The 26,466-nt window shown below is 42.7% G+C and overlaps 1 protein-coding gene across 4 annotated transcripts in view; it reads right to left on the reverse strand.

Annotated features, from left to right (window-relative positions):
• Micu1 (mitochondrial calcium uptake 1) overlaps positions 1-26,466 on the reverse strand; it is a 142,013-nt gene that overhangs the window by 71,634 nt on the left and 43,913 nt on the right. Inside the window, exons 6-8 of one of the 4 annotated variants that reach the window (XM_040732563.1) lie at positions 24,257-24,268; positions 14,829-14,834; positions 13,646-13,760 (exon numbers count right to left, since the gene is read on the reverse strand). In XM_040732563.1, the coding sequence (XP_040588497.1) occupies positions 13,646-13,760; positions 14,829-14,834; positions 24,257-24,268 (133 nt within the window). The remainder of the gene's footprint in view (positions 1-13,645; positions 13,761-14,828; positions 14,835-24,256; positions 24,269-26,466) is intronic. The other 3 variants (XM_040732565.1, XM_040732564.1, XM_040732566.1) reach the window with 3 other exon arrangements.

The raw sequence follows: 26,466 nt of genomic DNA on the forward strand, positions 1-26,466 counted from the left end.
GAGAAAGGACTGGACAAGTTAAAGTACCACTAAATGCCCTCTGGAGTCATGGCCTGTCACAGCCGCCAGAGGCTCCCTGCAGAGCATCTGCTTACAGTGTTCTGTCACCTGGAGCCCAGTAGATCAGAGTTGAGGAACTGGGACACAGGCACCACCTGGACTTCCTCTTAGTACTAGCAAGGAGGGGCACTGGCTGCTACTCTGAGTACAGTTCTAAATACTGTTTTTCTTTTATAATCATTTTCTTATACCTCTTATGTCGTTTCCTCCCCCAAATGCTGCTTTGGCTAATCCTATGAGATTCTTAGAATCCGAGCAGGCTACACATGGCTGCCCATGCAGTCAACCCCAGGAGCAAAGTTTGGATGTGTTGGGTCACACACATTATTTCTTCTCTTTAGAAGTATTTTCAGTATCAGGTGGTGGGGACAAAAGTGAGCCTCCTTTGGCATTGAAGCAAAATGATAAAATGGCTAGATATTTTTATTATAAAGGTAGTCACTTTCCTGCTTGAAATATAAGAACGTCACAAAATGTTGAGATAAAACAAAAAACCAAACAACAAGAACAACAACAAACACACACCCAGAGGAATAAACTAAGCTCAAAGCGGTTAAGTGTGTCGGTGACAATCCCACAGCTGGCTCGGGCCAGACCTGGAATTGGACTGAGACCCTCACTGACTCCAGGCCTCTGTGTCTCAGACCTAGTCAGAACACAGAGCCGCTCACCCACTGGGAGCAGCACATTCTTTCTACGCTGAGATGTTCTGACCTGAAAACAGACAGACCGACCAACCGAGAGCTAGTGCTGTGCCAGCCCCTACAAGGCGCTCATCTCAGCGAGATAACCCGGAGACACGCTGCTCAGCAGGTTAGGCCTGGCTGTGCGCACACACACCCACAGGCACCGTGAGACTCTGGGAGAGGTGCGCCACGTCCTGATGGGAAGATGAACAAAGGAACAGGCTGCACTCTAAGCAATTTGATTTTCAGTTTACTTGGTTCTCCAGCCAATGTGCTATTGCCCACACACATCTTTTGTGTTTATAACGGGTGCTGTAAGATGTAACGAGGCAACTGATGGGCAGTAGCTGAGGATTCTGAGTCGTGGAAACCTCTGACCATCAGCCTTCCATTCAGTCAGTGGTCCGCCTCGCTGCTTTCTTCCAACGGCTGATCAGACGGCTTCTGATTATTTAAATCGGAAGTTACCACTTTTGAGACCCAAGCTCTGTTCACTGTATTAATTAAATTTCTTATGTAGAGCCCAAATCTACTGCACAGGTCTTACAATCTAACACAGTTTCGTTTGCTAGAGAAATAAACAGACGCCCGCTTCCTCACCTGGCTAAATGCAAAGTCACAGGGCCATTAGCCCGTCTCTCCCAGGACTCTGGCTTGCCTCTGGGTCTTCAGAATCCCAACGGTCTACAGTGAAGCACCTTAAATGGCCGCCGCCTCTCAGAAGTCAACATTCTAAATGCAGTGACTTATGGAACTGATATGCTTTCTGGAGCAAGACTTTTCTTTTCTCTGTCTCTTTCTCTCTCTTTTTTTCTTCAAAATAATGGGCTAGGTTATTTTACGATGCCCTGGTGTCTTGCTTCTGTAGGGCTTTGGGGAGGAGACTTGAGGACCTGAGTTTGGTTCCCAGCACCCATATCAGGCAGTTTACAAATACCTCTAACTCCAGGGAATTTGACATCTTCTGACCTCCACGATCATTTACATACATGTGACACACACACACACACACACACACACACACACACACACACAAATAAATAAATAGAGTTGGTGTAGGGTACACATTTAGAATCCCAGCCCTTGGGAGATGGAGGCAAGCAGATCATTGTGAGTTCAAGCCCAGAGTGGTCTACATTAGCAGAACAGACCAGCCAGGGCTATAGAGCAAAACCTGGATTAGATTTTCTTTTTGTTTATTTTTTTTTCTAATGTAAGCTGACTCGGAACATGCTGTCACGGCAGGCTGGCCTTGAACTTCAGTATCCACTGACTCTCTCTGCCTCAGGAGTGCTGGACTCCTAACAAGCACCACCATTCCTGGCTTTGAGACTAGCTTTTCTGGATGTTTCAGGTATTAGGTGGAGGATGCCTGCAGGAACTCTCTCTGTCCTTTAGGAGTAGGAAGCATTCCTCGTCAAGTGACCACAGCTGTGGTTCAGCACTGCCTCGGGATAGCTCGGCTTCCGAAGAATGCTCTCCAAAATACAAATATCCTCAGAATCATATCAAAAGCAATTAGGCAGCAGCAGATGGATTTTCTTTTCATTGACCTTGGCTGGCTTGTTTTAGTCTGATTTTACTTCTGGCAGAGAAAGCTTCATAGGTACTCTGAAAATCCACTGGGCTTTTTTGTTTTGTTTTCCTCAAAAGCAGCCCTGAGAGGGCTCTGGGGTGGAGGTTAGAAGGGACCTGTGGGGGGGGGGTCTGCTGGGGGTGTTGAGGGCACCAGCAGGGTTGCTGCTATCTCTCTGCAATGCCTGCAGGGCTTCGAAACTATGTCCCTGAATAACACCCCAGCTTTCCTCTACCCAGAGAGAAAGAGGACAGGCACCTGAAGGAGTCACCTGGTCCTTTCCAAGCCTTGGAAGCAAGGGAAGTGAACTTTTCGAGAACTCATCTGGGTTCTGCTAAAGCCTCAGCAACCCGTGGAAGAGCCAGGTGCTGGATCAGATCTCACTGGGTTGGTTCCTAGTCATCTAACCTGAAGGGCCAGTGGCTGTATTACTAGTGGTGCCGGGAGGACGCCTGGGTTCCAGTGTCACAGCATCTAAGAGTCACCAGCCCTCCAAGTACAGCATCGATGAGTGTTTGGGACTGTGCTGTCCTAGTGCCGCTTAGGGAGTAAGGAAGCAGCCTCAGGGAGAGACAGAAGCGGCCATGGAAAGGATGGCCCAAGAGCTTCAGAGGCAAATGGACACAGCAGAGTTACACTCTTTCCCAGAAGGTTCCGAGTCTAGGGTTGTCACCTGCAGGGTCATATTCAGGCAAAGGTGGCCAGTGTAGGGAAACTAAGTGATTCAGCTGACCTGTCCTAGTCCTGGAGGCTAGCTTCCATGCTAAGCACAGTGATGAGGTCACCTATTATAAATGCACTGCTGTAAGGGTGAGCACAGTGATCAGGTCACCTACTGTGGATGTACTGTTTGTTGTAAGGGCCAGCGCAGTGATGAGGTCATGCAGGCACTGCTGTAAGGGCCAGCTCAGTGATGAGGTCACGCAGGCACTGCTGTAAGGGCCAGCGCAGTGATGATGTCACCTACGCAGTGATGAGGTCACCCAGGTACTGTTGTAAGGGCCAACGCAGTGATGAGGTCACCCAGGCACTGCTGTAAGGGCCAGCGCAGTGATGATGTCACCTACGCAGTGATGAGGTCATGCAGGCACTGTTGTAAGGGCCAGCGCAGTGATGAGGTCACCCAGGCACTGCTGTAAGGGCCAGCGCAGTGATGAGGTCACCCACGCACTGCTGTAAGGATCAGCGCAGTGATGAGGTTCCCTACTGTGGACGCCTTGCTGTAAGGGGTAGTGCTCAAGCCCTACTTGGAAACTGGGACTGCTTTCACATGGTGATTAACTTGCAATGCAATTCTCCCACAGGTTAGCGGGCTGTCAGATTCTCACAGGACCCACCTTCTACTAAAGGGCATCTTTCTCAACCACCGGTCATAACAAGCATAAGGGCTAACGTTCTCCGCCCAGTCAGTGCCTTAGACAGCCTGTGGGCTCCTCTCTGCTCTGTCCCTGGTGCTGAGTTAGGCTCTGCCATAGGGAGCATCTTTCTCCACAAACAACTCAGGTTGCTCCTCAATGGCAGTGAGCCAGGCTGCCTGGAAGCTGAAGAGGGCCTTACACTTAAAGAGCAAACAAAACAAAACAACCTGTTTCTTTTTTTTTTTTTTCCCAAATGGCCAGATATCTGCACCATCCCTTGTTCTTATGTGAAGATGCAGTCTTGAGGCAGGGACCCGCTTTGTATCCCAGACTGGACTCAGAGTGGTCTCAAACTTGCAATCCTCCTGCCTCAGCCTCCTAGGGCAGAGATTACAGGTATGCTTCACCACACGTGGTCCTGCTATCTGAACTGCACAGAAAGTTCATCATGCTCAGGAGCCCAAGGCAAGTCCTGCCAGAATCCAGAATGCCCTGTCTTTTTGGGCTTTCAAGGCTCTGGAATGGAGGCATTGGAGGGATTTTAGGAATAGAGGCTGAGAAAAGTAAAGACAGAGACTCGGGTCTGGTCACCACACCAGACACAGCTGGGAAAAGGACATGTGCAGCTCCTGAGAGTCTGGACAGGACCTGCCCAGCACATAGTTGGAGAGGGCTTTCCTCAGTGACGCAAGCTCCCGTCAGCTTTGTCCGCCACTGCTTCTCGCTGGTCTTCCCAGCTCAGCTACCTTCCCTCTGAGGACTGGAAGAGTCCAGATGGCTCTGCATATGGTCATTCATAGCACCATTACCGCCCAAGAAGATGGCAGCATTAGAGCGGACCTATGTATTTAGGAGGTGAAGCAGCTTCAACAGTATGAACAGTGGTGGCCTTCAGCAGGTGGCCAATGGCACCGTGACTTGCTGCCTCTGGGAGGAAGAGCTCGTGGTGCTGCAGACCCACACAGAGGAAAAACCTGTGTGTGACTCAGGGGTTGTCCTAGCTCCAGCCTGTCTGCTAGGCTTTCACGACTGCTCACCCTCTAAGAGCTTCGGGATCGTGGGGCTACGCACAAGGATGAAGGAGAAGACACACCATGGAACTTTGATGCCCTGAAGCCTAAGGCAGGAGTTTGAATTGTGGTATTTTCTAGAGCTTCTGTCTAGGCAGTCCTTTGTCATCAAGTACTTTCTTCTAGAGTAGTGGTTCTCAGCCTGTGGGTCGTGATCACTTGGGAAGGTCCCACATCAGATATCCTGCATATCAGATATCTACATTACGATTCATAACAGTAGCAAAAATTACAGTTACGAGGTAGCAACAAAATAATGTTATGGTTGGGGATCACCACAACATGAGGAATTGTATTAAAGGGTTGCAGCTTTAGGAAGGGTGAGAACCACTGCTCTAGAACCTTATTCAGTTTAAGTTTAAAAAGAAACTTGCAACATGAGGAATTAAAAGGACTTTTCTACATTCAAAACTTGGTCACTCATAGTATTCTTTAATATGTTATTGAGAAGTCATTGCTACCTTCTCTCTCTGACAAAACTTCTTAGTGTATGTTGTCTGACACCTCTAAGACATAAGGGAGTAAGAAAGAATAAAGAATAATAAGAATAAAGCTAAATAAAACATAAACCCATCCAGACTATAGTTTTTTATAGAAAAATACTGATATGAAATAAAGCTTAAACTAAAGCTCTTTCTTTGGGTTGTGCTAGAATTATAATTAAAAATGCGTCCCAACTTTTTGACTATACCACAAGTTTTAGGTTCTTAGCAATTAGTAATTTAATATGGCCACCAATAGTAAATTAGATTATTTCTTGAATATGCTTGTTATGACCATACAGCTGTATTTTCATTAACCACACTTAAGGGGAACCAAACCACATAATGTGACACAGCATCATATCATTAAAAAAAATCTCATTTCTGGGCTGGGAGATGGTTTAGTCAGTAGAGCGCCTGCCATGTGTATATACACAAATACTTCTCCATTTTTATATAGTTTGAAGCAATAAAATAAGATTTTTTTGAGACAGGGTTTCTCTGTGTAATCTCTGCTGTCTTGGAACTTGCTCTGTAGACCAGGCTGGCCAGGATTTTTGCTTCTAACTTTGAGGATATAATAGTTAGAAATTTCCTTGGTGGAGAAACAAGACTAAAAGTCTACCCGAAATACCTAAAGTTCACAACATGTGAAAGCATAAACATTTTCCCAGTATAGAGTCATATAACTTTAGTTCATTGAATAAAGAACCCATTATGAGCATTTTTGGTGCTATAACATCTCTATCATATACATTGTATTAAGAATGGCATTGAACTTCATTGCACAGATTTAAAGTAACTGGTCCAGTCTACTCTTTCATGGGTCAAACACCAAACTCAGCCCTCCTGAGTTTTTTCCAATTTATTTTTTTATATCAGCACCATTATATATGTAGTCATAAATTATAATTTTCATCTAAACTCATGGAGAAAGATCACTGGGCTAAAGGGTAGGCGCTTTATAAAAGTGCTTGATAAAACTGTCCAGACTCTAACAAGGTAGCTATCGATCAGATGTAAAGGTTAATTCGGTTAATCTGCTGCACACATGGACGGTAGTCAGTGAGAGGAGCTCACAGAGGTAATCAACACTAGGTGGTTTATGTGTGTGCTGGGGATGCGACACATAGCCACGTGAGCTAGTTCATCTCTACTTCCTGCAGTCTTTAATATGTATAATATGGAAGTTACAAAAGACTTTCCCTCCATGGCTTAGAGGACAGAGCCCAACTCTAGGTAGTTCAACCTTTTCACAGATCTGAAGACGCAATACGTGGTCATGATGCCGTACTCTGCATACCACGGAAACAAACTCATGCTCTGGGATTTATATGCTACCCCAGACACCATTAAAACACGAGGGTGGCAGGCTGTTACTGCTGGCAGTACTTACAGGGAGGCAGTACAGTCAGGAGAGCATTGTTTCTGCTCCATCGTTTTCTCAACATTAATTACAAATTTAATGCATTCTCAGGACGGACTTAAAACTGATATTGACCCAGTTTTGCTGGTATTTGGCAATCCTAAGGGGAAGAGACCTTTTTTCCTCATTGAAATTCAGTGTGGTTAATTGATCAATTGCTGAAGTTTTCTAAACACTGATGAAACTCAACATGTCAAGAGATTCTGAGGTTTAACACTTCTTTAAAAGATTATGAGTATTTTTTGTTTTTGTTTGTTTTTTGCATTTCTTCAGCTTCCAGATTACAAACATTCAGTCCATCTACAACTTCTTCCACTGCCGTTTTCTGTGGAAAATACATTCTAGCCTTGGTCCCTACCAATGACAAAAACTTCTAATTATATGTGAAGCAAAGCACAATGGCTGATGTTTCTGGTTGATAGTCCATAACCTATCTTTGAGTTTAATTCCAGAGAGCTGCAGTCATTCATTCATTTACATACCTTGGCCTTCCTGACACTGATGCTGTCAAGAGTGTTCAATGCGCGAGATGTCAGAGAGCTTAGATTTTTCTAAATTCTACAAGGCAATTCTGTGTTGCACCTGCACTAAGGTCATGTTCTACAGTACAAATATACTCTCTTCAACTTCATTATGGCCAAATTACATCTACCTATGTGACAGAATCCTATCCTCGTTTTCAGAGAGCTAAAAGAAAAATGTTACCTACTTGACCTTCTTTTCATTTTTGTGTGGCTTTCTTTCAAAAGCAGAAGTTCAATAACCAAGGCAACAGCTTATGCTGAGGTGGAATTTGTCACCTAGCTGTTTAGATCTAACTGCATTAATACAGAAAATGGAATTTGTTACTTAACCTGTGTCAAAATCAAGGACCCTCTTTACATGTGACTCAGTTTGGTACTCATTCAAAAACGATTTGCTTTTCAATTAAGTGTCCTAGTAGAAGAAAAAACTGGCTGCTACAATTAATTTTCTGGCTTTGTTTTTATATTATAAAGGATCTTAATGTAAAATAGTTTTAAATATTAACCAGGAAGCTGAAAGTATCTGTAGCAATATAAAATTTTAATATATATTAAATAATCACTCAGAAAATTTTATTTATTTAGCCAACAAATATATGTGGGGTACTTCTAGGTGCCACAAACTGTGCTGGAACAGCTTTTCAAGAATAGATGACAACTGGGGAAAGCATTCAATGACAGTATTTTTTGTCTCAATCTTTTTGAGACAAGATTTTGCTATGTCTTCCAAGCTGGCCTTGAATTCACTAAGAATCCTGGCTGGTCTCAAACTTGCAACAATCCTCCTGCCTCAGACTCCCAGGTGCTGGGGCTACAGTCATGTGCCACCATACTCAGCTTGCAACATCACTTTAAAATTTCAGGAGCAAGGAGGCAGTAAACAACGAAGCCTGAGCATCCACAACCCCGTAAACACTGTAACACTGCAAACTGCGAGTTTAAGGTGGAGGCACGTAGACAGGTATAAACATTAGACTCCAGTCTAAGAGGCAAACCACGTGAAAAGCGGGCCCTTACACATTAGTAACCGCTGAGAAGTAAGTTCCTACAGAACCATCCCAGCTGCCAAAGGAAGGCAAACAGGCCACGGGATGGCCTGAGGAAGAGGGGACAACAGGCAGAAGAGTTACACGGATTGTGGTGGCTTCCAGAGTCTGCTCGGGGTAACGAAAGAGAGACAGGGAGCTACACTCAAGTTTGGTGCTTGTTCATCTGAACTAAGCACCTTGGGTAGTTGTTGCTACAGAGATGTAAATATGTCAACTTTCTAGAGTAACTGGGGCTACTGAAATGACAGTGTTCTCACACACATCTTCCCCCAAATAACCTAAAATACTGCATATTTAAAAGTATTTTTTAAATTGCTGACAGAAGTTATATTATTGTAATTTTCCAGCAGGTGGATGCATTTGTTAGAAATATGCAAAACAATGAAGACACGGCTTAATTTTCCCTCAGCCAAATTATGCTACCGTGAAAACACAATTCAATTTCTTCACTAATTGCCTGAAATCTAAAAGAGTCAAATCAGAACTCACTGAATTATGCCTGACATTTATTAGATCTACACAGGCTTTGAAGCCCTAGCACTGAGCACGCCGTAGCATTTCTCTGGGGGCTTTTCAAAGCTTAATAGTAAACAGCATGGAAGATGCTTAATCATGAGCTTTCACAAATGACTCATTACTGTTGCCTCCATGTTATTAGTTCACAGAATTAATAATTTTAATTAGAACACATATGGAGGTAAGAATACAAGATAAATAGTCACCTGTCAAAATAAAATCGATTGACAATAGGCAAGAACCAGATTTTAAGTTACAATCACAACATTAGTGAAAATGACCCAAATCAATAATATTCAGAATTCTAGATAAACCCTGATAGCATTTCTCTGTACTTCGTTGTGAAGAAAAATCCCTGCCTTCTACCTCAAGACTATGAGCAAATGCTGCAGTTAGATCGTGCAGCTAATGAGCCATAAATGACCATGCTTGTGTATTCTCCCTTGATTTTTATTAACCTACTTTAAGGATCAGAGCATTTTTGGAAATTATTTAATAATAATTATTAATCATCTTGCCTAGAAAGAATGTGAGCTTATTTTATTGATGAGTTGCTATTCAGTAAATATTTAATACTCTGCTTAATACACAAGCTTGTGCTAAAATTTTTCAAGTGAATTCATCAAAGCAGATCAGAGAAATGAGGTATAAACAGCAGAATTTGTGCACCCGGCCTGGGAGGGGATACAATACATGGATTCTGAACTAGCATAAGGAATCAAGTATGTTTTGAAATACATTAATTTAAAAACCATGCTTCCCTCACTGCACCAGCACAGCTGCAGACTGAAGACATTGACAACTACAAGGACTATTTCTGGCCTAGGATACCAACAGCAAGGCTGTTTTTGGAAGAAACAAAACACACTAGTCTCAATGTATTTTATATTCTTGTTCTGGTGTCTTTGCTGTAACCCTTAAGGTACAGCAAATATCTGTAGTGAATACCATAAGCTTGTGATTACTGCTATGTAACTCAACAGTTTAGGTTGGAGAATGGACAATAAATAAGATAGACAATAATTACACAGACTCTGAAGTGGTGGTAGGGGCCAAGGACGAGAAAAAACAAAGCAAGAAAAAGGTTTCTGCTCACTGACTCTGGACGGACAGCTGGGGAGCCTGCATAGGACCCAACTAGGCACCCTGAATGCAGGTGACAGTGGATAGCTTGGGAAGTTTGTGGGGCCACTGGCTTTTTGGAGCCTATTTCTTATGGAGAGATACCTTGCTCAGCCTAGACACAGTGGGGAGAGTCTTGGTCCTGCTACCTTGACAAGGTGATAGAACAGACTGCTCCTCCCTATGGGAAGCTTCACCCTCTCTGAGGAGCGGATGGGGCGTGGGGTGAGGGGACGGTGAGGGGAGCAGGAAGAGGGGAGGGATGGAGAACTGAGACTGGTATGCAAAATTAAAAAATAAAGTAAAATTAAAAAAGAGAAAAGGTTTCTGAGCTACATATGTGTAAGTATGTGTATGAGAGGGAAATGGGTTCAGTGTTTAGCTGGCCAAGAAGCCCTTTATTCAAGTCACATATGGAGAAGAGTAAGAAATCAATGCCACTTATTTTATGCACAAAATATTTCATATCAAACTTCTAAAAAGTTTCAGTGAGAATGAACACTAATGGGAAATCACAGGCATGACACAATTCCTTCAGGAAAGTAGCTTCCCTGGTTTTATTTTTAGCGTGATGAATTGGAAAAGAGCAATTTGCTATCTATAGTTCTTAGACTTTACTTTTGATAACAGAGTGGAGTTCTCAAGCACTCTGCTGTCCCAGAGTGTTGGCAGCACTCAAGGGATGATGGCAGGAGCGCACTCACTGAGTGCAAACAACATACCAGAAGGGAGGTCCTGACTCAGCTGGGTGGTGCCTTCCCAGTGTCCTACTGGTTTTCTTTTTTAAAAATTTTTATTTATTCATTATGTATATAGTATTCTGTCTGCATGTATCCCTGCACCAGATCTCATTATAGGTGGCTGTGAGCCACTGTGTGGTTGTTGGGAGTTGAACTCAGGACCTCTGGAGGAGCAGCCAGTACTCTTAACCTCTGAGCCATCTCTCCATCCTCCTATTGGTTTTCTATAGCCCCTGCTACCTGCTGTTCACCAGAAAAATAAATGCACTAATGCATGTTTCCAGTCCTACACCAACTCACTAGCAATGCTTATTTGTTTATTTAATCTCTCTCTGTGTCTCTCTCTGTCTCTGTGTCTCTCTCTGTCTCTCTCTCTCTCTCTGTGTGTGTGTGTGTGTGTGTGTGTGTGTGTGTGTGTGTGTGTGTGTGTGTGGTGTGTGGACAAACTTCAGAGGTGGCTGCTTTTCCTCCCTGTGGGGATGGGAGTTTGAACTCAGGTTGTGAGTCTTGGCGGCAAGTGCCTTTACCCACCAGGCCATCTCGAGGGTCCAATGCCAATACTTTCGAGGTTTAGGGAGTTGTCTGTCATCTCCCAGGATGACTTGGGAACCATTTACCATACTCACACTGTAATGGCCCCTTGTTACCCCACAAGCCCTGGATGTGGGAAAAAACTGACCTGACCCTAGTGTAATGCCCGTGGCATATTTTCCTTGGCAGCTTGTTAGATGAAGCGGAAAATGCCATATGTAGCATTAAGACTACAAGGATGCTTGGACTGCATTCACAGTCTCTCCACAGCTCAGCCTTAGAGAAACTGAGGCAGCAAGTGAGTTCCAGCTGCCACTACTGCCACTGAGAGCAGGGCAGTAAAGCCACAGGAGCCCAGAGGCTGCTCAGTTTAGAATCCAACCTGAAAATACCTACTCATTCACAGTGGGACTAGGGGCAAGTCCTGGAACTTTCTGTAAGCCTGAGTGTCTTCATCTGTAAAATGAGGACAACTACAGTTCATGCTACGGCTGAGGTGTGGGGATGTACGACATCGGTGCATCTGGAGAAGATCACAAAGTATAGGAAGAGCCGCAAAACTTCCAGATTTGATTTTTAAAAGCTCAACGCGGGGCTGGAAAGATGACTCAGTGGCTAGGAACACTAGCTGCTTTGCAGAGGACCAGGGTTCAGTTCCAGCGCCACAACGCGTGGTTCTGTAGTATCTACTCACACAGGTGTACAAACATACACTCAGATATAAACACAAACACAGAAAATCTTTTTTTGTTTTTTAAAAAAGAGTCAAGGTCTTGATTGGAGAGATGGTTCAGCCATTAAAGGCTAGGCTCACAATCACAAAAAAGAGTCAAGGTGTGGGCTGGGTGTGGCAGTGCATGCCTTTAATCCCAGCACTGGGGAGGCAGAGGTAAGCAGGTCTCTGAGTTCAAGACCAGCCAAGTGAGTTCCAGGAATGCCAAGGCTACAGAGAGACTGTCTCAAACAAACAAAAACAGTCAAGACTGCGGGCTTGTCATAGCACTAATGGACATTTTCATTGGCACACTGGGCTGTGATATACACTCATTCTGACACAGCGGCACCCCACGGATAGCAGTGATGAGGTACACGTCCATTTCTTGTTTTCCCTGTCAGCAGCTGCATGGAAAGAGTAAGGCTGAAACTGGTTGGCCATGGCAGGAGCCATGCCTTCCATCTGTTAGAACCCATCAACTGGGCATAGTGGTGCTCACTTGCAATCAAAGTACTTGTCAGGTTGAGACAGGAGGGTTGCCAAGTGTGAGATCAACCTAGGCTACATAGAGGCCCTGTCTAAAAACCACCACCACCTGACTCAGGGGTTTATCTTTACAGAAACTCAGTTATGGATGGAGGGGAGATGAGGGGAGGGGAGAGGAGGGGAGGTGAGGGGAGATGAGGGGAGATGAGGTGAGGGGAGGTGAGATGAGGGGAGATGAGGTGAGGAAAGGTGAGGTGAGGGGAGGTGAGGTGAGGGGAGATGAGGTGAGGGGAGAGGAGGAGAGGGGAAGTGAGGCGAGGGGGAGGGGAAGGGAGGGAGAGATGAGGTGAGGTGAGGTGAGGGGAGGTGAGGTGAGGGGAGATGAGGTGAGGTGAGGGGAGGGGAGGTGAGGTGAGGGGAGATGAGGTGAGGTGAGGGGAGGAGAGGGGAGGGGAGGTGAGGGGAGGGGAGGCGAGGGGAGATGAGGTGAGGGGAGGGGAGGTGAGGCTAGGGGGAGGGGAAGGGAGGGGGTGATGTGGTAAGGGGGAGGGGAGGGGAGGGGGACATGGCTGTCTCTTTTCTAGCTAGAAGAACACTCAGAATCACTTCTGTCAACAGAATGTAGAGTTTGGACTCTGATTCTCTTCTGTACTTTCTTCTGCAGTGCTGGGGTTGAACCCAGGACCATGCACCTCCCAGGCAAGCACTTGACCACAGAGCTGCGTTCCCAGCTCTCGCCTGCGGTACACTTTAACAGAATGCACACAGAGATCTATGAACAGCATTTCTTTTTTCTGAATGATCAAAATCCACACTAAGAGAAAGCGCCATGGTGTTACACACCCTGAACCGTTTCCCTTTTAAAAACCAGACATGTACCCGTGTTCTACATAAGTGAATACTGACTTTTGAGTCCCCAGAAATATTCTTCCAAGTTGAAAAAGTGGGTAGTCAACACAAGCAGGAAACACGGGGGGAGCCGGTTTTCCTTAGTGGACGGAATCTGCAGAGTAGCACAGAGCCAGCAGTCTCTGTATGAGACTGGTCCTCAGCACGCAGAGCCGGTTACAACAGGTGTGACCTGGCCGGCTGTGCATTTTAAAGACTGTACCTACACACCTTAGGTTTCTTCTCCTTTCAAGTGACGTTACACGCAAATTACAGAAAAGGCAAACGAAATCTCCTAAGAGTACTAATCGGCAACTATACACAGGTGTTGCTTTCCAGCCAATCAGCTCTAGCTGTTTCTGTATTTCTACGTCTTTCTTCCTTACAAACAAATAAAACGGGAGGTTCATACTTACTGGAAAGAACAGTCGTAAGGAAAATGTAGTCGGAGAAGGAGATGAGCCCACATTCTCCAAGCGAGTAGAATATACTGCCTTCATCAGCAAACTTTTCTCGTTCCTGGGCAATTTTCTAGTATGCACAGGTCCCGCCAAGAATAAAGAAGATACGACTGAGTTAGAACACGGACAGTAGGAACGGACTTGGCACATATCTTACAGTTCACTCCCTGCCCTAAGCATTTTCATGACAGCCATTCAGAATCAATGGATCCTTTACAGTTTTTAAGCTAATGAAAATTCCAGGACAAAAGATGATTAGTTTTTTACTTAAACACTGGGTTAATAGGAAATTAGAAAATGATTTCATTTATTTCCTGCCACTGAACATGTAGTCCTACCTCAGAACTGTTTTATTTTTAAAACAGCTGACCTCACTCTGAAGTACAAAGAGAAAAAAATCAAATGAAAAATCTAAAGGAAATTGGTTCCAACTGACCAAAAGACCATATGGTTAGTGATCTGAATTAGAGGAGAAGCAGCCTTTTCAAGGTCACACAACATACAAATGCTTCTGAAACAGTAACTTTAAACTTCCCCTTTGGACTCTTAATCTTAGTCTGAAATATGGTGGAGGATTTAGGGCAAAGAATATTCTGAAATGTAATGGTGAATCAGACACTCACCCTGAGGTTTAGACATGATAACCTAACTATATTTATTATTATGTTAGTGGATGCTCCCGAATTTCAGCTATTTGATGAAAACAACTAGTTTCCTGACTCAGTTCTTACTCCAAACACATCTTCCCTTTCTTCACTCTCTGAGTGTGAAGGCCGGGTGCAGTGGCAGTCTGCCTGACACACGGCCCCTTCCAGCTGGTTCAGCTAAGCTTTTCCTACTCTCTTTATTCCTCTCTGAAATACAGAATCACAGATGTGACACTGAAGATATTTCCAAAAACTGCAAAGGATCCACCAGAGAGTTGCACTTGAAACAAAGTCCGTAAGTTCTGGACCAACCACAGGTATTTAAGGAACCGTTTATTCTGTGCACCGAGGGGGGGAGAAAGAAAGAGGTTTTAAGAATTCGAACCAAGGAAGCGCAATCAAAGCAACATCTCATGCAAGCAGGAAACAACAGGCAGCACTGCAGAGGAGGCACACCACACCAGCATCCAGGCACAGGCTACCGCGGTTACCTCTGTCTAGTGGCGATCCCATCAACATCACAAAGGAAAGAGAAGTGGTTAGCAGTGGAGAGCACAAGCACCAAGGGAGCCATCTTGACGTCACTCCCGATAGACCTTAATGGCGAGACCTTAACAGGCTCTGGTGGCCCCTAAACAGGTGCAAATCCACAGGCACAGGCGGTGCCAACCAAACAGTCCCAGATTCTAGAGTTTGACTGCAAATGCTACTGGAGGATGAACTTGGAGCTGGGCTGCTGCTCAGTGTTAAAGTCACACCCCGCATGCCCAAGACCTCAATTTCCATCCCTAGCAATGCAGAAACCAAACAGAGGACAGAAAGCAAGTGCTTCTCTGACTTTTGTGACTTTGTTATCTCCCATGACAGTATTTAGTGATTGTATCTTTGACCTGACAACTAAAATGAGCACATTGCTCTCAGTACAGCTGGATCTTATGTCAACACTTGGTTTTCTACCCAAAGGGTAAACATAAATTCTAGAAGGAGAACCTATTGGAGGAAAGCCGGAGCAGCAAGGCCACTCTCTGGGAAGTTAATATGTAAATTCCTCAATGTGTATATACACACATACATACAATTGATTTTCATTTATATATAATTATCTGTTATGTTGTAAAACAATGGGAATAAGAAGACTTACACAAAATGAAAACATTTCAAAGGCATATGGTTGCTACCCAAAGCAGTAAGTGTACAGGGAAGCCAAAGAATTAATATTATAAAAATCTCATGGAGATGCTGCTCTGTGCATTAAGATAAAGATGATATTGAGAGCCAAAAGTTGAGGAGCAGGTGAGAGTTTACAAAGTGAAAGGAGGCAGCTGCCCAGAGTTACACACAGCATCACTTTCACAGTGCTATTCAGGAAGAACGAAGACAAGAAACCAAACTTGGCCAGTAACTCTAGATTTTCATTCAGTTTCATACTGACAGAAAAACTGAAAAACTAGTATAAGAAGTCAGTATATATTTTTTATGCAAGTTTACTAACACATGACTCCACTGGCTTTATATTTTATACAGGGACAGTCTTTGCATCACTCTGAGTCAGCTGGAGATGTGGTGTTATTTTACATTACTTTAAATATATTAACATATATTTCCTGTGAACAAAGACGTTCTCTTAAGTACTGGATAATAAACTCAATAAAACCAGAAAATTTAGTATTAATAAACATAGTATTGTTTAATACCATACATTAACAAAGAACCTTAATGAATTATTTTGTGTATATGCCACTGTGAGAGTGTGGTAGTCAGATGACAACCTAAGGTCAATGCTTTCTTTCTACCATGTGAGCTCCAAGGCTCAAACTCAGGCCATCTTGTCAACCTGCATCTTGACCATTTTCACACTTGGCCAGCTTATACCAAAAATTTCCTTTACACACATGCCCCTTCTTCCCCAGTCCAGATGTATCAGAATAAAAATGCATCCACCTGTCAAGTATCTTAAATTCCCATATCTGGAACAGTTTTTTCTTTATTTCTCTGAAGGTTTATTACATATTATTGTGATGACATGGCCATAGAAGTCACCATTTTAACTATTTAACCATACAACAAATGGATATTTTTGAATCTGGTTTCTACCATTAAATGTTCTCTAGGTTCATCCACATTATAGTGTGAATCAATACTTAACTACTTTCTATTATCCAAACCACTGCACTGTATGTATATATCAGGATTAGTTTACACAACCACAGGGAGGGCACTCAAATGATGTCTGCTGTTTGGCTGCTGTATGCAATCACTAACAACTGTCAAGAGTAGTTGGGCTTTTCTCAACATAGACCTAAGAGTGGAACTTCCCTATTATGTAGTAATTATATATTTAAGTCTTGAGGGACTGCCAAACTATTTCCTCCAGTTCAACTTCATTTTACATTTGTTTATTTGATGTGAATGTGTGTAGGATGTGCACATGCCATAGTCTACATGTGGAAGTCAGAAGGTAACTTGTGGGAGAGAGTCTCTTCTTCTACTCTGTGGACTCTGCAGATTGCACTCAGGTAAGGAAGCTTGACAATAAGCACCCTACTCAGTGAGTCATCTTGCCAGCCCTCAACTCTATTCTTTTGTGTCTAGATATCCAGTGAACACCATTCCACTTGTGGAAGAGACTACTCTTGCCCTACTGAATGCTCTTAGCCAACTGTTGAAAGTCAATCCATTGTGAGTGCAGGTTTATCTCTGGATTCTCAACTTTATGCTATTTTCTGTAGGTCTATGTCTACGTTAGTATCACACTGATGGTTAAAAGGGTAGTGTGACAGGTGCACACAGGGCACAATTTGGACCCTTCCTCCTCATCCTTAGGAAATTGTACAGTTTGTAGACATATAAGAAATGTCACCAGACAGAGATATAGTACACCTACTGTGGGCAATGATCACTCAATTGTAATGCTACTCCAGCCTCATCACTATGCTTGTAATGCTACTCCAGCTAGTTCATTTAACAATGCAGGTTTGGTCTTAGAACCTTCTGCTCCTTAGTGAAGGATAAGATTTTTGCCAGAGTAGCTGCAGGTGGGACCTCTGATATACTGAGAATTGTAGGAGTGAGTAGCAGGGCCCAGAGGAAGGCCAAACCGCTTTACATAAGAGAAAGTTAAGGGCAATGGAAAGAAGAAATCTGAGACAAGGACTCACAACAGGACAGTGTGTCCAGGAAGAGCAGAAAACTTCAAGCGAAGGAGAAGTAGAGGAAACAAGGGCTTATTACACAGGCATGAATGGGTGCTGGAGAGAGGGAGCGAACACAGCACATGTTTGCCTCACAGCAACTCCTTGAATGTGAAGAGCAAAGGGTGCTTAAAGAGGACTTGCAGGTGGCTCCTGCCTTGTGATGCACTGTGGTGATATACTCTCTATAATCTCTGGTTCCCTAGTCAAAGTCCACAGTGCTCATCTGAGCTCCTGGAGCTGGGTGGGAAGAAGGAGAAATAGCAGTCATCGGTGTATTTTCTGAGTGAGCAGCCACTTGTTAAAGAGTGGCTCAGTAGGATGGTACACGGATTGCACATTCAGTGCTACAAGTCTGTACACACCCCAAAACTCTACAGAAGATCTGTATAAAAGCTGTGACATTGTAACCACAGACACCACAATCATCATAAAGCCATTGCATTTGATAGCAGGGAGAGCGTAAAAGGGTTGTGTGAAAATTTTGGAGGGGGGCTGGGAATGTCGGTGGCAGGTGGATTTTTACAAGTTTGAGGACAGCCTGGCATACACAGTGAGATGATGCTTCAAAAAAAAAAAAAAAAGGGAATGAGTTACCAATTGTTAGACTATTTTGTGCCTATGGCTCTTCTTAGCGGGCTTTATAAAAAGATCTAATTCTAATATAGATGATATTCTTAAATCAATTGCTCATGACATATAGGGAAACTATGAAAATGATATGATTTTGAAAATGAAAACTTAGAAGCCTGAAGTATTGTAAAAACAGAAAGACCTGAAAGGCTGACAGAAAAGAAAGGTGTTGATCAGTGTCTCTGACTCCAAAGGTTTCATTAATGTTCAGTTTTGCAAATGGAATATGACAGCAAAATCTTCCCTTGCTAATCTTTTGGGTAATGTTTAATGCTGGACTGAATTTTAAGTCATTTTTTTTTTTGCCCTAAGCAAACATCTTCTGCTTGCTCAAAAAGCTAAAAGGGGCACATTTTTAAAAAGGAAAACACAATATTCCTTATCATTTTCTCTTTGAAATATAATTTTTCTAAGAAAATCCAAAGAATATGCACTAATTCAATATAAGAACTCCATATAAATAGCAAAGATAATAGACAAACTGCAAGAAAGAAATTGAAGCTGTGCTTAAACGTGCAAAGACATATTTCAAAGATGCTTCAACCATCTTCTAAGAGCATATGCTATAAGATTAGGTGTATTACACCATCAACTCAGTGAGCATCTGGAAGAAATGCCTTTCATCTTACAGTCCCAAGGGAGGGCTCCAGCTACTTCAGCATATGGTGAAAATTACCAAGTGTATTTTACAAAGAAAACTGCAATCGCAGGCACCTTATGAAATACCAGGTCACATTACACAGCTCAGGTGTTACCTATCAAATTCTACTCTCATCACTTGAATCACGCTGGCCCTGGTCTCACTCTGCGGAACATTCTACACTCCTCCTGCCTCAGCCTCCTGGGTAGCAGGGATTGGAAGTTTTAGGAGTAAACTTACTATGTAACACACACGTGATCGCTATATTTCACAGTGAATTACAAAACCCCAATAGTTTAACTGGGTTGGTGGCTTTGTGCTCAAGGGCCCCGCCCTCTGGCTTCTGACTAGTCTCACAAGCTTACCAAATCTATGGCTAAAGTTGCACGGACCATCAAGGGCCCTGAGGTTGAGTTTCCAGTCAGGATTCTAACATGATAGAATTCAGTGTGTGCTGAATCCCAACTGGTTAGTGACAGGGTTGATCAACACAGAGCAGGTGATTTTCCCTTCTAGGACTCAATTAGACAGAGCCAATTTAATCTCATCATTATTTCTATTTAATATTCAGTTTCAAGTTCTGTAGTTTCAAACAAAAGTAGCTCCTGGAAATCAACAGATTCCACAAACTAAATGCATCAATCTATAAACACATTTGCGGCAAACAGAAGAAAAAAAAAGAGTGTAGCGCTGCTACTTAAGATGCCAACTTTCATGAACCTCAAGTTTTAGATTATTGACACTTATTAAGAATTATTTTACTATCAGTGCTTCTTGCCAGATGTGATGGTGCAGGCCTCTAATCTCAGTTACTGAGGTTGAGACAGGCAGATTATGAGCTGCCCAACTGGACAATTTAGTAAGACTCTATCTCAAAATAAAATTTAAAAAGGTGCTGGGCATAGTGTCACACATCTTTAATCCCAGCATTTGGGAGACAGAGACAGGCAGATCTCTGTGAGTTCCAGGCCAGTATGGGCTATATGTAGTGAGTTCCAGAACAACCAGAGCTATATAGTGAGACCCTGGCTTTAAAAAGTCTTTTTTAAAAACATTTTTGTTTTTTTAAAGACAGGTTTCTCCGTGTTGCCCAGGCTGTGCTGGAACTCTGTGGACCAGGCTGGCCTTGAACTCACAGAGATCCTCCTGCCTCTGCCTCCCAAGTGTTGGGATTAAAGGCGTGCGCCACCACCACCACCCGGCTAAAAGACATTTTTTTAAAGGAAAAATTTGTAGCTCAATGGTCAAGCATCTGGCTTGCATGTGTAAAGCCCTGGGCACAATCACCAGTACCGTGGAAAAGACACAAAGAAGAAATCAGTATTTCTCTATATTGCTGAAAAGGGTTTCAAATCCCTCTAGTAATATTTGTAGTTGTACTTTAAAAAAATTAAAGACAGCAATATGATGCTTCCAGAAAACTTGATTTTGGCATTTCATTTCCAAATGGCAGACAGCATCACTACCTGGAGTTACAGTGGGGAGGGGGGGTGTTAGAGAAGAGTCAGCGATTTTCTCATGCAATGAGTCTCACACTTCATTATCTCCTTGGTGCACAGACAGCTGCCAAAGTCTTGGAAAAATGTTAGTCTCAAACAGTCACATTATTCTCAATCAAACAGAAGTTGTTACACAGTGAAAATATGTCACTCATGATTTGGTCCATACCCAATGGTGCAGAAATGTAGGATTTGGTGCATGCCAAATAAAAACAAGTTTAAATGTTTTCAATTCAGTGTAGCTTACGATTTCCCCTTTTCTGACTCAGATTCTCTTCTAAGCTTCTCAAAAGACTTTTGCGTTGGAGGCGACATAAGTTACTGTGCAACAAACTGAGGCAGGGTGGGGTGGGGTGGGGTAGGGGGGGTGGGGTGAGGTGGGGGTGCTTGGGACGATGTACATGCCATCTGCAGAAAGCAATTCTCTTTTCAGTCCCAATTCTAACCACCTGAGTTCCGAGAACAACCCAGCTACCCAGAATGAGATGTTCTCCTTATTTCATTCGCCTCAGAGAAAATGTCATCATGAAGATGTTTAAAATGCAGCAGTGGCAGATGATATGGTTAAAAGCAGTAGTAACAATTCAAATAAATTCAAGTGAAGGACAGGGCTTTATTGAAATGATTTATCTGAATCCTCAGTGTCTGCTGAAGTATCATCAAAACTCTATGGGGAAGAGAATTGTATGTTCTGGCCTGCATGCCTGTACATTCCTTTACATGGGCTCTGATTGGGACAAACTAGATTTGATTGTTATTGATAATCTGCTACCCACATCTAAGTATTTAATTCTGAAATCTGGCCACACAAATAGATTAGCGCAAAATATAAACTCCTAAGAAAACTACTTCTGCCCCAATAGTTCCAAGATCAGCATCTTGGTTGTAGTCATGTAGGTATCATAAATGGCTTCCTTGTCACTCAGTGTAAAATGACCTCATGCACAAACATTGAAATTGTAAGTCAACATAATCATTTCATTCTTTCTCATTTGGAAAAATACAGCAAGGAAAATATGTATCGTAAGGAAAAATACAAGGTTCACTGAAAGAATCACTGCTCATGTCCTTGACTGTCACAGCTACTATCTCTCAGGAAGCCCTGTGCAAAGGAATTTTAATATCATATTTGATATTAAATGGGACATCACGGACTACTAAAGGTGTGCCAGGAATTTATAAAAATTATAGGGCTGGGAATATAGCTCAGTAGGGAGTGTTCACAGTTCCTAGCACTGCATAAACTGGGCATGCTGGGTCATAGCTGCATGTAAGACTCAGGTTTAGACAAGTCAACTAAGTGCCCAAGTTAACTGGACAGACTGTACTCTAACTCCACAGCCCATACCATGAGCCACTGAACTTCAAATATGCTATGAACAGCTCAGGGGCACACAAGTGTCCTTGTTTACAGTTTCTGAAAATGTTACTGAGGACTGGAAACTTTTGAAGGAAAACTTAGTTCACTAATGTGGAGCATTAACTTTGGGGCTTAACTTATCCCAGCTAATTTGAGGAAAACCCAAGCCAGTGATTAAGTATGCCTTTACTTAGTCAAGTGTGTATTTCATTCATTTTTAAAATGTGCATTGCTTCATAATTAAAATGCTCTTCTATATGCTTAAAGCTTTCTATCTCAAAGAACTGCATTCTCAACAACCACAGGGCAACAGCAGCTATTCAGAGCAAGGTGAGAACCTGCGTCTACCGACAGCGGATGCTTGTTTGAGTAGCTCTCATAGAATCATATAATTGCAGCCTTCAAACATGTTCGTATTTAAGTGATATGGAAAAGGACAGTCTAGAACAAAGTCCTTCACGTCAGAGTGAACTGCAAACATTGTTTTATGATGAAAAAGCCAAGGATGAGGTGTTGTCAGAAATGTCATGGCCAGTTATGTTTATGCTTCAAATAAACAATGGCACTCAAATGGGTTTGGCTGATCTCAAATTCAAACACAACATAACCTAAAATAAAAATGTATCTAAAGACCTATTAATAGGAATCTGAATATTTGAGGCAAGCAAATAAATGGCATTCTTTTGGGGACACTTAATGATTACATTATTATTTCTTTTGTCAACCTTAATAACCAAAACGTGTGTGTTAAATCCACAGACTTTAGGAGTGGTGGTACTGCAGAGACTGGAAAGAGACCCGGATTCCATGTCAATACAGTGAGTGTCTGATGTCATTAATAAGCTGGCCTGAAGAACAGTGCACTAGGCTAGCAGGCCTCTGGGGCCCGCCTTTCCACAGGCAGCAGGAACAGCATGCAAAGAACAGACCCTGCAAAGAGATAAGCAAGGGTCCACCTCCTCCAATGAAGTGACTGCTGCTTGCATGGGGAGCTTAAGAGATACAAACTGGTGTCACCAAAACAAGCGCTGTTTCTAGAAACTAATATGAACAATTCCCTCACCATCTATAAAAGAAAAGCTATGTTTAATATAAATTTACAAAGTTATTTTGAAGGATTCGGTAAAAGCCGATTAAAAAATATTTAACATCTCAAAATTTAATTTTAATGAAACAGTTTCTATATATTCAGCTACTGATTCCAGAAACCCATAAAAGGTTCTGGAAAATATGGATGACAGAAAAATGCAGACTGCTTCACAGCTTATGCGCCTCCCTTGCATAGAGGCCACGGCGTTTATCTCTGCATCATTCTGATGTCAGTACACGTGCTCCTGAAGCACATGGAGAGTGGTTGATTCCCAACTCTGACCAACCAAAAGCAGTGCTTTGAGGACAGAAAGCCTAACCGACTGGTGCTTATGGTATACAGTTCTCAGGCTGCAGACTTCAGAGACTTCCTGGCACTTATAGTCATTCCCATCTCTCCTCACTCCTCATTGTAAGGATCGCTTTTCTTTCTAAAAGTTTTGGCCTGCTAACGTCCAAATCCAGGGCTTGTTTATGGTTGGCAAGTGCTCTACCACAGAGTCCTGCTTTCCTCTGGCTGGCACTTGTTTATACATTAGCTATTGTGAAATAAAATCCCCACAATCTGAAACATTGAACTGGGCTCATCAGTTAATTATTTTGATGACATTTTTGAAGTATTTGTTTGTTCCAGGATACAGTTAACACCACAGTTCTCTATGAAAGATTAACAAAGTGGTTTGGAGAACTACTCAGATACACCCCATTTTAAAATAGGAGCACAGGGGAAAATGCACTGTAAAAGTACCCTGTGGTCTTCATTAATTATATCACTGGCTATTTCAAATCAAGTGATGCTACCACTTAAGTTGAATTATTATTTTTATTAGAGCTAACCATAAAAAATGCAAGAGTAATTTTAAGTGAATAAAATTTATACTCTTTAGAGTACCAGCCTCGAAAGGTCACTTTAAGAAGTACTTGCTCTGAGTGTCCTTGGGAATCTCCACCTTGTTTGTTTTTCCCTCGTGTTCACTCATTTTCCCAAGTTACAGTCATTGCCTGGCTCAAAAGGGCAAATGAATGAAATCTAAATATGCTACCAGTTCCTCTAAGTCATTTTACTGAGCAAGGAGCAACAAGCAACTGTTTATTTGCATTTAGTAGGAAACCTTAAAAGAAAAATAAACCTCTTCACTTAAACTGTCATTTCTATGATAGATTAGGAACAACCAAAACAATACTAACATTTAAACGACAGATCAATTAAAATCTGATGTAGTGCAACAACTACAACTAAGCTCCTCATCCTTCTGTGTTAACAGCTACTGATAAAACTTCCTTTTGAACTATGCTGGGTTCTATATTCTTAAGGACTGTGCAGTGCTTGAATTGTCATATTAGAGACGCAGCAAGTAATTTAAAGTGACAGGAACGGAACCGTCTGGGGGGGAGGGAGGGGGAGGAGGGACAGGACCAGGGGCATGCACGGAACCTTTGCCTTTGAAGCAGTCATATGGGTTCCAGAGCAGTGATTAACTGAAAGCACATGCTGCTGAGTCAGTACCTGCCAGAAATCCTGATCAGAAGACGAGAAAAAGAAAAAACAGACTGACATTGAGTATATGAACAAAACCCCCCCAAATCAAACATATATTGATATATATCACAGAACACAACATATGAAGGAACAATTAAAACCTGCCAACAATGATCACCGAAAACCTGGAAAGGAAAGAATGAAGAACATACACCAATGTTCTAGACATATCCATCAGGCACAATAAAACACAGCTGCGGGACAGCGTCACACTCTACAGAGGGAACACATGAATCACTACAGTTTCAAAGAAGGGGTGCAAAGATTCCATGTCTTCCCTGGGGCAGTCAAAGCATTTCTCGAATGAAGGTTTCCTACTAAGACGTGTCCCGATTTTAGCGGTATGTATTTTTCAACTTCGTGGCAAGCTGCTTGCTTTGCCACACATTCTCCCACACAAACAACCAAACCTGGAGGAGTCCAGAGGACCAGTGACTGTTCAGTGGAGCAGTTCAGAATGGAACATTCTCCACTGAGTCTGGGTTGTCCTTGTATGATGAAGACCGCCATCATGTCCATGGCTGCCAACTGAGGGAGTAGTTCAGGTTAGTTACTTTAGCTGGGCTCCACTCCAAATATCAAGTGGCTTAAAAAAAAAAAAGTTGTTTTTTTTTTTAAACAAGTAAACTTTATTGACTGTGAAAAAAAAACTGACCTAAACTTACTATCATTTTCAAACCACGCTCAGCATCATTACAAAAGTTCGTGAGTGAAAAACAGGTGCTATAAGCGATTTACAAGCCTGCAGTGGAGAAAGATGAAACAGAGGCCCAAAGGGTTCTACAGCAGAGGGGTAGGATGAATTCCTGTGAACACAGAGCACAGGTCTCCCTTGGGTAAATGGAGAACCTATATGAAACAACGCAGCCAAAGACAGCACGGAAGACTTTTCCAGAAGACTGAACTGAAAGAACAATTATGCACAGGGTATGGTACCTCTAAAAACCAAGAGAGATAATGAGCACATTAGCGGGGAGTCCTTCCATAAGGGAACACACTCAGAACCATGCAAAAGAGTTACAGGCAGACAGAGCCGCTTTACCCGCAGTCCCAATCCTCTGATAAGGTAAGAGGCATGAGGTTAACAGCATTTTACCCATCAACTGTGCAGCATCTGAAGGATGACATGATAATTTAAAGTCAACACTCTAGCTCTTCACAGCAACAGAAGCCCTAAGATATATGTCAATAATGCTAAAGAATTTTGGGGGCTCAGGAGCAGTTTAGTGGTAGAGCACATGGGAGGCTCTAGGTTCAATCCCATCATAAATGAAAAGGCTGTCAGGTAGGAAAGAGAGAGATAGGGGACAGAGGGAAGGTTGGAAAGACGGGACAGGGAGAGGAACACGACATGGGAACCTGTTGTTGCTGTGCTTGCAAACAAGGTAAGAACTTAATCGCTTTTGGAAGAGAAGCCCCGGGTGACATCAAAGCTTGGAGTCAGCATCCCAGTATCCCTGCATCCCAGCATCCCTGCTCAGGAAACAATTACATCTACACCACGCAGTTTTCCACTTCGATGTCTGAAGAAAATGTGTCGGTGTCTGATCCCAAGAGTGCTGCTTACCATATGTCACAGGAATAGAAAATACAGAGCACAACTTCTATATTTATATGGCCAAGAAAAAAGGAGTTACACAAAATGGGAAACAGAGATTATAAACCACTTGAAATAAGTCAGACCAACAAAAGACAGCAACTAAGATTAGATATTTGACATTACTATAAAATAAGGCTCTACTTGGAAATAAATACTTTGTTTTTAGGCCAATTACTAGATGCTAAAAGCTTCAAATAGAAATTAAATAGTTTTTAATAAAAAATAATGTATAGTACATGAAATGACTACATTAACAAATCTTGCGGGAATACATGCATACTAGAAGGGATACATTTAAAAATATATGACATGTTTCTATATGCTATATTGTCATGTTCCTAATAGTACTAATAAATTATTAATTATTAAATTTTACATTTACTTATGTGTGCGTGTGGCTCATATGTCCATGTGTAGGATGGTGTGCGTGGGGAGGTTGGAAGACAACCTGCAGGAGTCGGGTCTCTTTCCATCAAGTGGATTCTGGGAAGAGAGTCCAGGTCATGAGGCTTGCTGCCAAACACCCTTAACCACTGAGACAAGCTATTTACAAAACGACTTGAAAGGGCTGCGTACA

Source organism: Mesocricetus auratus, unplaced genomic scaffold (assembly GCF_017639785.1).
Source record: "Mesocricetus auratus isolate SY011 unplaced genomic scaffold, BCM_Maur_2.0 Super-Scaffold_100027, whole genome shotgun sequence".
In the NCBI taxonomy this organism is placed as follows: Eukaryota; Metazoa; Chordata; class Mammalia; order Rodentia; family Cricetidae; genus Mesocricetus; species Mesocricetus auratus.